Source organism: Lepidothrix coronata, unplaced genomic scaffold (genome assembly GCF_001604755.1).
Source record: "Lepidothrix coronata isolate B3197 unplaced genomic scaffold, Lepidothrix_coronata-1.0 Scaffold142, whole genome shotgun sequence".
Lineage (NCBI taxonomy): Eukaryota > Metazoa > Chordata > Aves > Passeriformes > Pipridae > Lepidothrix > Lepidothrix coronata.
Window position 1 is genome coordinate 1473936 of NW_016690322.1, and position 12137 is coordinate 1486072.

Genomic DNA, 12137 nt, shown 5'->3' on the forward strand with positions numbered 1-12137 from the left:
CCACGATTTAATTTCCTTCTATCGCTGATTTTCCCGTGTTTATATTTTATCCTGTGCCCTGTAGTTAATGAATGCTGCTCTAGCTGAGATCTGGCAGCGTGTTTGCTGTTGCCTGGCAAGCGTTCTCCTCTGCTCTGATGTATTTATTTCTTGATTTCACCAGGACACAGTGTGGCATTGTGGAAAAGTCAGTGTTTTTGCTTACGTGGAGTTTATACAACCAAGTGCGAGGGTACAGAGCACTGCAAGTGAATTCTCTTTTGTACTTGGGAGGTGCAACTCCAGTAGCTGAATGCACTTCATGTCAGAGGCACAACTTGCCATAGCACCTGAAAAAGTGAGTGGAACATCCTGCCGAGCTCACCATTGCATGAGATGAGGTTCCTTCAGATCCAGGCACAGCCAGCCTGCATCTTCAGACTTTTTCTTTAACAAGCCTAAACAGCAGGTTTTAATTTAGCGTCTCAAAATGGCATTTCTGTCTCATATCAGAGGAGAAGAATTTTTAGAGAAGCTACACCTGTGGTATTAACTGTCTCAGAACCTGACAACTACATTTCATCCAGGAGTCCTGTCAAATCATTGGAGATGTACCAAATTAATTTGTGCAAGGCCATTCTTCTTTCATTTGTGCTGGCTAGTTCTCCATTGTGATCTCAGATTTCATGGCTGTTACTGAGAAAACAAGGTAATTAAAATAGATAGACTAATGGAATCAGGATGCCTCAATTTTTCCCCATTGGTACCTGAGCTACCCAAAACCAAACTGCTTTTCCCCTGAGAAAAAGAGATATCATAACCATTCTTTCTGAAGACAAAACTCTAGGTATATAATCAGTATTAAAGGGTATAAAGGATGAAAGAATTTTAGAATTGCCATACATATATATACATATACATATATATATATATATATATATATATAAAATTATGTCTAGGTTCCATGCAGACAAAATGAATATCCAAAGTATTTGCATTGTATTAATGGTCTGCTGACAAGGTCTTCTGACAAGACCTTCTGCTGCTTTCCTTCCCTTTGCAGGCTAAAATAATCCACATTTCCACTGCTTCACTGCTTGGTGCTGTTATGTTCCCATGGCTCCAAATTACTGGAAGCCTTGGAAGAGATCACAAGTGCACAGTCAAGGTGTCACAGAAGGCGTAACGGGATCATCCTGGCCAATCCTTTTGGAGAAATATCTCTTTAATCCCTTTTCCCAGACCTCACACTCCGCTTTTTTCCCTCTTCACTGACGACCTTTCCCCTTCCATTATGCAGAGAGGGACAGCAAGTCATTCTGAAGTTATTGTTTTCAGTTCAGAGGGTTTCTCATCATGCAGACCCCACTTGCTGTGACAGTGCATACAATAAATGTTTGCACAGTGAGTGGTTCCAAACACCCAACATGTGCCAGAATGATCTGGGAATGTGTTATTAGTGCAATAATGGAAAACTATTCATAACAGAATACTCCCTTCAGAATATTTTTAGACTACAAAAGACCTCAAGAGATGTTTCTCAGACTGCACAACCGGACACCCTTTCATACGCTTCATTTCCTGACTCATGACTCTTTTTTTCTTTACATGTTGCCCAAGCCCTTTCTGTCACCCATTATGTATTTTTTCCTTCAAAGATGATACTCCCTGACTCATGCTTTCTGCAGAAATATGGCTTGCACAAAAGAAAGGAGGCAGAAAGGAATCAGGGGACAGAAGGAGGATTCACAAGAACCCACCTCCAAAAAATCATCCACACCATGTTGTCAGGGCACCCTCCCCAACAGCCCATTGCTCACTAACCACTTAGGAGAGAACTTAATTCCTTTTGTGCTTGGAAGGAGACTAATTGTCACTATGTAAAGGACACTTATTTTGACCCTGAGTACATTCTCTGTAGAAAGGGCTGCAAGATCATAGCTTGCCTCCTCTGAGGCAGGAACAGTGTTTATTCTGCACTCAGTCAGTAAACAGAAGAAAGAGATCATGAACAGAACTCCAAGATACATTACAAGTAATGAAATAGTAAGCAATGCCAATTAACAAATAATATACACCAAATGAGAGATAAAAGATTTCATGAGTACGGAACATTATCTCTGCATAAAATAAACTAAATGGAAAGTTTTCCCCTCGCTGCCCCTTTCACCTTTCCAACTCTTTACCTAATGTCATCAGGATTTCATTTTCCTCCTTCTATTTTCTCCTGTATTTAATTATTTTTCTTTACTCAGCAAATCCTTGTAAAGTCTGAGTACCATTTATTTGTGTATTTATTTCGACTAGTTACAACTTACCTCATCCCACTCCAGAAGGTAGCTGGTGATTTTTGAACCATTATCAATGGGTGCCTACAAACAAAAATAAACAAAAGGTGACTTGGGGAATAGAAGAAAACTACTTCACCACCCCCCAGGCAAATGACTACAGTTTCAAGTGCTTTGCACGTGGCTTGGCAACCTCTTAATGATAATGAAACACATACATTTTAAAAGTCAAGTCAGTGCACGGGAAGGGATTTGTCAGAGTAGAGCAAGTTCAAGTCTCTTACTGAAAAATTACTGTCTCAGCTTTCAATTATTTTCAGTATTTATGCTCACTGTCAGTGAACTCCATTTTTCCCTGCTTTCTTGCCCGATCCCAGCGTTACCTACCTTCCACTGTAAGGTTAAGGAGCTTTTGGTCCTGTGCGAGGGTTTGGGTGGGAAGGGACACTCTGGTGCTGAGCTGTGAGTGGTGAAGCTTACTGGCTCTGAGCAGGATCCCTTTACTGAGTTGTACATTGCATATACCCTGGAAAGAGTAATCAAGTGGGTTATAAATTTGCTGACAGTTACACTGGCACTGTCTCAGCCGCAGTATTTGACTACCAAAGCATCCATGATACCATTCACTAATGACAGATTTATCACAGACCAGTGCCTGTCCTTATTTTACCTCACTTCATACAAGTAGGCAAAAAAAACCCCAAAAACCCACACAGCAGAAGGCAAACACTACAGTAATTTGTGCAAATACTCCCAGAGACCACTGAGTTATCTTCATCATCATCTTTTCTTTCCACCACTTCCTTGTAATTGCCAGACTTCCACACACTGTGCTAAAATTCTCTTTGCAACACAAGGGAAAGTATGAGCTCATGAGAAAAAGGTGTCAACTTTAACACCTGCTTTACACTTGATTCACATGTACCATGTTGAGTGGTGGTAACTGCTGGTCTCCTTCCACGGGTACAAGCTCATCCTACATAGCTCAGGTGTCAACACTTAGTGGACCTCCATGGATTAGAACTAACATAGCTCAGCAATATTATTCCGATAAAATAAAAATCTTCAAAGCAAATTTGATTTCAGGCAAATCTTCTATATATCACCATAGAGGGGGGATATAAAATACAAAACCATGTGGGAAAGCAAATAGGATATAGTTGAGCACTTCCTCAAGAGGTGCCTTTCTCTGAAAAATTAATGGTGTTATTTTTTCCCTTCACATTTTCCATGCAGCAAAAGAAAGTGCAAATTGGAAGTCTTCTACTCAAAAAAAAAGTTCAAATCATGACCAGACGATGACCTGAGTTGGCTGTAGCTATTGTGTACTTGAATGCAGAGCTAAAGAAAGGGCAATTTCTAAATTTGTTTTCAGTAGATAAGAGTAATTTATGTACAATGGCCACCTACCTAGAATCAAACCTTTTGGGGGAGGCTGACAAGAACTGCTGTAGTGCTGCTTTACCCATCACCTATTAGCAGTCAGGAGTGAAAACAAATGCAATTTGTGTACATCTGCTGGAAATGAGCACAGCCAAGCATCCAACACAAACCATAAGGGAATAAAACCATGAGAAAACGAACTTAGGGGGCATCCTCTGCATGTCACTGAAACACAGCACAGTCAGCCCTGAAGGTACCACAACAATACACCTGAAGAAAAGCAAGCAGTGGGTTCAGAGTGAACCAGGTTGCCCCAGGTGCCCCACAGGGCAGCAGCAAGAACAAGCACCTTGTCTGGTAGAGACAAAGCCCCGAGAGATGCTGCCAAGGTTAAGGAGACCCAAAGCTGGCCCTTAAATTTCTTTACTGAACAGATTTATTTCTTCACAGATGTTAATACATAATGGAGTTACAGTGAAGAAAAAAAAAACCTGTCATGCCAAGCAAATAGGAAGCTCGTTCGGTGTCGACTCGCTCTACTGAAAACACGGGCTGCTGTTTTGCAAGGCTGACTTTTATATTTAGCAGTTACTTATTTTTGAACAGAAGTTACTGCTAATTGTTCACAAATGAATTATAATTTGATAAACTGCAGGAAGGTGGAGGGAGCTGTAGGTAAGGGAGGAAGAACTCAGCCAGGACATGGGACAAATACCGCTAAAAATGACCAAGACCTCCACTCAACTGCACATGGTGACCACTCTGGTGTTTGAAGTTGGCTTCAAAAGAGATGCTCAGTGCTTACAGCAGGAAGCTCAACAGTGTTTTACAACCTTCTTCTCCTTGCTACCATCCCTGATGTGGCCGGAACTCCTGCCCAGCCCAGGAGCTGCATCTTTTCCTTATTTATGATGAATTACTTCTGGTCTTCTCCTTCTACTTGAAAATTTTATTTTAGGGCTCCACTAGAAACTACCCTTAAAACTGAAAAGAACCTACAGTATCAGAACAAGATGGACACACTTAGGTGTTGGATCTTTTTTAGAGCTCAGAAGCAAGGTGTCCTTTAAAGTTTTGCAAACAGGAACAGCCTGGACATGAAACAGCACACCATGCTTAGCCCTTGTTTGGAAAAACAGAAGGGAACAATAGATAGGAATGAAAGGATTTTTTTTTTTTAAAGGATATGGAGGGTAACTGAACAGGATGTGAATTTGAAGCCTTAGTACATAAACAAGTCTTTAAAAAAAAAGCAACATGAACAGGTAATGCAGACCATGTTAAAAACATCAGGGAGCAAAACTAGAATGTGTTAATAGTTAATAAATGTGTAAAACACATTTTCAGAATCAAAGAGAAATATGCCCTGAAAATATCAGCACAGATCAGTGCGAATCACTCTTTTTTTCTTGTAACAAATGCTGAAATTACTACAGTCAGATGGATCTGTAATCAGCAGATTTACTTCCCAAAGCACAGACTATTTATGAACAAAGCGGGCTGGAGAACTTTCAGAGCTACAGTAGCTGAAGAAACACCAGTTGCTTGAGTCAAGTTTTTAAGCAGCTTCAGGTATCTCACTTTCAAACACAGAAATACAGACATGTAGACTTCTTTTTCCCTCTTTCTACAGCAATGACAACACAACAGAAAACATTGTTTGAGAAGCATGCTCATAATTTAAAGTCCAAGAAAAAAATCTACTGCAAAATATGTAGAAATCATTGAAAATACACCTACAGAGGTGACCATTAAATCCTTGAACTAACTACACTGTATATTTAGTTAAAAAACTTTCACATTTATTCTTATATAATGGAAGAGTTTATATTTAAGTGACATTCACATCCACACTAACTCACCTGACATGATAATCTGTTGCTGGCCTAAGGTCCTTCAGGTTATATTCTAATTCTTCTCCACTGCAAGAAAGAACACCAAACTCAACAAATTAGTAAATTATGAAAAGTAGTATCACACTTAGCACAGCTAGTGATTTTCTAGTGATATAATTTGAAAGAAAAGAGATAATCCCACCAAAGAAAAACAATATAACAATAAAACGACAAAAAATTATCAATATATAACAATAAAAACAAAGTAGCAAACAATATACCAACAATTTGTCAACACACTTCATGTTTCTTGAAAACTTTATAAAGCTCCATATACACAGAAGAAACAAATTTATCATCCCAATTTATACAGTAAACCAGCTATATGGGTTTATTTCAATGCTTGGATTTTGTTGATATTTGCATAAAGCACACTGTGGTTTTCTACTCTCCCTGAGCTGAAAAAAAGAATGGAATCCAAACATTATTTCTGTACTTTCGGCACATTCCTTATTTCAAAATACTTTATAAAAAGTGAGTCATTGAACTTCAGAGGAAGAAGCATAGTTTCTTGCACAACTGTTCCACTTATTTGCTTTCTCCTCCAGAATGATGCTCCCTGTGAGGATCATGGCAAGGAGACTTTAATTAATGCCTGAACAGCTGGATCCAGCTCTCCTTTAATGCTAAGAGAAGTAAAAGCACAGAGTTTCAGACATTTTAGGAAAAAACCCAGCAAATAATCTATTTATTTCAAATGTAGCCAACATAGTTAGGGCTATTCTTTTTCCTTCTGGCTTGTTTGCTGGTAAATGAACACTGGGCTCAGTCATGTGTTGCCAGTTCTGTGAAGATTAAGGTACGGGTCAGTGCTTAATAAGTAATAGCCATCTCATGTAAGAGCCTGGCTTATTCGTGATTTTATTAAAATATGGGAAACAAGAAAGCTCTCAATTTAGCATAAAGGAATATTTCATAGCTAGCTGGACAAATACAGGGAGACGTCTCAAAATCAAGAGAACAAAATTCACCAGAAAGCACATGCCTGCACATGTCAAAAATACACCAAAAAAACAAAAAATCTTTGTTTTCATATAATTCAATGCTCTGCAAATTCTTTTTTCCCCCCCCTCTGAAATGAGTTCACCTCCTTGCAAAGACAATGTATTTGACATATTGCTGAGTTTCTTTTGCCTATAGTAATAACTGTTACTGCTGCTCCTGATGGAATGTACCACATCAAGCTAATGGTTGCACTCTGGCCAGCAGCAGGAGACACATCACCACCAGCAGCTTTAAAACAGATGCACAACGTTTCCTAACCAGGAGAAAATGTGCAGCCCTCTCACCAGCAAGCACAAGAAGTACTAGAAGGTGTCCTTCCCATTTTAGAAGCTCAGCAGCACATACTGAACTATGGAGATGCTCACACTGGCTCACAAATAGCCAGTGTAAACGCCAGAAAAAAAAAAAATTAAAAAAAATCAGGCAGCCTTTCTCTGGTTAATACCTTCTTTTTGCATTACCCAAAACCTGCCTTCAGCATACCAAGAGGAATACCCTTAAGAAAGGAGATGGCTTGGTCTCAAGAGGTAATTCCATAAATGCTCTATCACCTGGACTTTATTTAATGAGATTTGGGAAGGATTAGGTATTTCACAATAGTCAAGGTCACATCTCCAAATTTTCCTTCCTAGATGTCATTAGCAGGGAAAAAGAAAAGCATAACACCATATGTACTTGATCACAGAATGAGCTCAAGAGGATCACTGCAAGGAGACACAGAGAAATCCCTCTGAATTTTTACTGAGGGCTGCTGGGAGCCAAGTATTCGGGTTTTTCTGGGGAGCCTCTATAACTACTGATGGCTGTACTCCCTCCTCTGCTCATCTAAGACACTACAAGGCAGCAAAGCCCTCAAATTTTGCTTGTTAGCTGAAATAACAAGCTTTACTGTGCTAAATTCTACAAGTCCACACAAAACCAGCCCATTAGGAAGGCAGGTGTGGTGTACACAGAAGGTTCTGACATTTAGCATAGGAGAGAAATTAACCTTTTCACTGGCAACGGGAGAGGCAGCACAGGCTGCAGGAGCTGCCACGTGCCAGGGAGGTGGGATGGGATGGGAATTAGGGACCTTGTGACGTGCACTCAGCTCCCTTCAAGCTCCTCCAGCGAGGGGGTCGACGGGACAGCTGAGGGAACAACCAGAAGGTGCTCAAATGTGCCTTTCTTCTGTGACTGATGGGCATGCCAGCTCTGAAAAGCTCAGAGAATTTATTCCCAACGAAAACACAAGTGTAAAAAATGGCGCTGTTACCTGTAAATTATCTTGTATTTTCCATCCCTCCCTTTATCCGATAAGGCAACCTCGTAGGTACAGGTGTAAGGCAAACCGTTGTTGTGTCTATCTGCATTTAGAAGGCCAGTGGGAGGTGACCAGGAAAGTAAAACTGTTCTTGCTTGAATATTTGTAACCTGTAGAAGAAACATCAGTTACTCTGAATTCTGAGCTAAAAAAAAACCACTATCCTCTAAGTTTTTGTTTTCTGCTTGCATCTTCACAACCCATTTCTTGTAAAATGGAAATTTCAGAGCTAGACTTGAAAAGAAAAGGGTCAGAAATGGTCAACAGCACAAACAAAAATACAGATTTATGGCATAAAGTAATTTCTAACAGATGAGCAATATGGAGAGATTTCTCCCTGCAGTGAACTGACTCGTCACTGTCTGAGCATCCAACAAAGGATGCCTCACACCACTCTGGAGCTACCTGCTGCCATGGCTATTACCAGAAGGGAGTTAGAACTAAGTGGAACAAAGACTTTATCCTATAGATTGTTTTACACACAATAATTTCTCCAAAGTCTTTTTAGGGAGACTTCTCTAAAAAAACTCTGATGGTTTTTTCAGTCATCCTATTTCTCCTTATCATTTGAAACTGTAATAATTCAACTGCAAATAAGTTAAAAAAACCAATTTAATCTGCAAATTTACACTGACTCAAAAGCCTAAGTGAAAATCACAACAGAAGTCCAACTTGTCAATTAAAAATTACACTGCAAATCAATCACTTTGTGCCCAGATAAAGACTGACTGTGTGATCTGCAGTGGCCCCTGGGTGTGACACCTCCACAGCAGATGGGCAAGATTCTCTATCAATAAAACACAGAAGAAATACCTGAAACCCGGGCACTAAACCAATTTTATCACCCCAACAGTGCAGCTGTATTCTTCTGGAGACCCAGGTTCACCTAACTCCAGACTGACCAAGCTTAGAGAACTGGCATCACCTTGCTCACCAGGACAGCTGTTGGCATATCAGCTGCATGTACCCGACAGCAGCTTCCCAGAGAACAGCCTTCTGTTATCAGGCTAAGAAAGAAGGAAAAAAAATCTCCCTGCCACTGTCCCAGAAGAAAAAGAAATAAGAAGCAATAGTTGCACTGGCTATCTGGGAAAAGCAGCACATTTTTATACATGCCTGCTGAAATAGCACAGGGAAGCCTCAAAGCCTCCAGAGCCTCAAGTGCTCTGCCACAAACTCTCCACTTTTCATCATGAAAATTATGTTCTTCCTTCTTAACTGTAGTGAATATATGAAGAATATTCTTTTAGTTACGCTCCATGAAGAGGAATCAAAGACTGAGGTTTTATATTCTTGATTTCTCCTATGCATCAAATTTCACTGGTTCTCTCATTTTAACAGATTTTTCCAACACACAGAGCAAGATGTTGTTATTTTGGAAGGCATAAGATGGATGCAGGTGCTCAGTTATACATTTCCTAAGTTTTGTTGAGACAAGTGAAACCCCTTACCTGTAAATTATTTGGTAATGAAGTTTCAGCAATCAGCTTTAAAGGACTCCCTGTTTACAAATCTGGCTCCTGGATATCTTTACAGAATGGAGAATATTTAACTCTCACGTGAAAACACATTGCTTCCAGCTGATGAGCACTGCAACTGTTGTGTCTGATACCCATAATATCAAGCAGATTCTTTCTGAGCAAGTCATAAATCCATTTTTAACAGACTGACAAGTAGGTGACACCATGAAACATATCTTAAACACCGTGATCTCAAAAGTTAAAGATTTTAATTTATAGCAGCACAGTCAAGTCTTGCCAAAAAAGAAAACCTTTGTTCAACCTAATGTGAAAAATAAGTTTTAAGGCAAGAAAGTTTAAGTAGCATCAAGCTTTCTTAGTAAAAAACATGGACATGCAAATTCTTGTAAGAATTTTCATGGCATTTCTTGTTTTCACGACATTTTCTTGCCATATTTTTCTGATTCTATGAAATCAATGTTTACTTCAAGAACTTGGACCAGAGGACACCAATACTGGATTAGATAGCTTATAAGACACTTGAATGGTTCAAGTGAGATAAGTTAAATTTTTGAGAGATATATATATATACACACATGCGAATGAAAACGTGGCAAGGATATTTGGAGCTAAAAGTCCATATTTTAAATAATATTTTGATCAGAAAACTGAATAGTAAGATCCAAATAGATTTTTATTTTTTTTAACAGACATTACTACTATGCCAGCTCAGCCCATCAACATGCAGTTTCTTTTATTATGGAAATACGCTTGCATAATTGTTTTTCATAAATTCAGGCAGACTTGGAGCTGGAGGGACGATATCCTGCCAATGTTCTATTGAAATGTTTTTCTCTATGACTACTCCCAAGGACACACGTATATATTCCACGTACAGCAAAACTCTGGCCCTTCATGAACTTCAGCAATCTGTAAAAAGTTAGGTCTTAAGTTTCTTAAAATAAGAGAAAGTATCTTATGGACTAACTGCTAGAAACTGTTAGACTGTGATTCTGAAGTCTGTGTGCAGACATTTCCATGCAGAGGATGAAAGTCCAAACGCAGTTGCTAAGCTGCTCCAGTTACACCATTAATTTCTTACTAATAGAGAGAGTGGCTGCTGGCTGCCTCAGTGGTGGTGGGTGCACAGCAACTGCTGGTGAGGCTTAAAAATAAACACCAGAAATCATTAAATACAATTCTTAGCTGCACTGAGTACACACAGCAAGTGCAGGAAAGCAAGTGAGAGGTCACTGTCTGTGCGATAAAAGTCAGAGAAGGCAAATCTATACCCTCCCTGGGTACAGAAGCACAACAGGGCTGTGCACGTCAGCACGAGCGCTGGGAACGGATTTGTTTGTGTGGCTGGAGATAAACCCGTGTGCTGCTCCCCCACCAACAGGCTGATACCATATCACGTTTACCTGCCAAAGGCATATCTCTTCAATATCTCATTTCATGGCCAAAGCCACCACTTAGTTTACCAAGGAACTCCTACCTGGAGCAGGAAGCACTAGCTTTGCTGGGAAAAAGGGTAAGTTAAATAAATGGGGTTATGATATGCTGAGAATAACAAGCAGGCACTTGCAAAACAGCTTGGTAGCTTTATCTCCAACTTTTCTTACTTATACAAACACCTTTCAAAAGATATGGAGCAGTTGAACAGACCTGGACCAGCCCTTTCCATGCCTAAGGAACAGCCCAGCTACCATCACAATGGTGGGCTTAACGTCCCTTCTGAACTTGCAGACATAAATACTTCACTGTCAATAAAAACCAGTTTATTGTTCATTAATGGTGCCCTAACTCCATCCACCCAAAATACAAGCAGCCAGAGCACCTCTTCCTAGGCTGTGCAGGTAAACCTTTCTGCTCCTTCTAGTTACTGCAGCCTGTCTCATCTGTCCCCAAAATTGCTGTGCTGGCTTTGACAAGGGCTGGCTCGGCCTTTTAGCCGAGACCTAACAAAAGATTTTCCCACAAGGAGTTTTGTGTGTCTGGTGAAAAGCACAGTTAATTAGTTTCTGAAAACTTCTCAGTTTACACAGTAAATGCCTCCTTTCTGTGCTATCAAAACTCGGTGGTGTAAATAATTATTCCATAAAAGCCCCTGGGAAAGAATCCAGCTCCTGCACCACTTCAATAAGGTTACAAGACTGATGAATATCGGCCCTTCCCGTCTTTCAGGTAATGAAAAATGTTTCTGTACAACTTTCATTATCTTTCAAATTCCGGGTTAGCATTCACAGGCATCGTGTGGTTCAGGGGCTCATTGTATGTGTGTGAGAACTACACTGCAAGCAACATTCATTTACTCCCTCGAGGGCAGGGTTTGAAAGACTTGGGGGTCAAATGAATTCATGGTTATTACTGGGTCGAGATTCTGCTTATAAACTATGGCTCTAATCCTGCAATTTTAGGCAAAAATCCCAATGTTTAAATATGAGTTTCGCTGCAGAGCAAGTCAGCGGGAGCAGGCTGCCTTCGGAAAGTCAAACTGATGTTTGAGCTCTGGCTGGACAGACCTGTGGTGATTCCCCATGGGGGGTGATGCCCCTCGGCAGCCACAACACAGCAATGCTGCCCCCCCCCACCCAGAATCAAGTTTCCCTTCCCTCACTGAAGTTATTTGTTTTAGAGAATGCTTACTTTGTCTGCGATAATGTGAATTGAAAATATATTTCAGTTTAAATAAAACTGGGGGGGAATAAAAGCCAAAGGAGTTTTTAAACATTTTTGCTGTTAAAGGGACAAAGCTATAATTAAATTTACAGTTTGGCTGCACGTCTCTCAAACAGGTAACAGTATCTATTACCAAAAGTAG

General features: G+C 40.1%; 1 protein-coding gene across 2 annotated transcripts in view; it reads right to left on the reverse strand.

Moving 5' to 3' along the window:
* The window catches only part of FNDC3B (fibronectin type III domain containing 3B), a 191794-nt gene that overhangs the window by 53004 nt on the left and 126653 nt on the right, over positions 1–12137 (reverse strand). For both annotated transcript variants that reach the window (XM_017827764.1, XM_017827765.1), the window contains 4 exons: positions 7806–7963; positions 5513–5572; positions 2655–2793; positions 2298–2351 (listed from right to left, as the gene is read on the reverse strand). In XM_017827764.1, coding sequence (XP_017683253.1) covers positions 2298–2351; positions 2655–2793; positions 5513–5572; positions 7806–7963 — 411 coding nt within the window. The remainder of the gene's footprint in view (positions 1–2297; positions 2352–2654; positions 2794–5512; positions 5573–7805; positions 7964–12137) is intronic.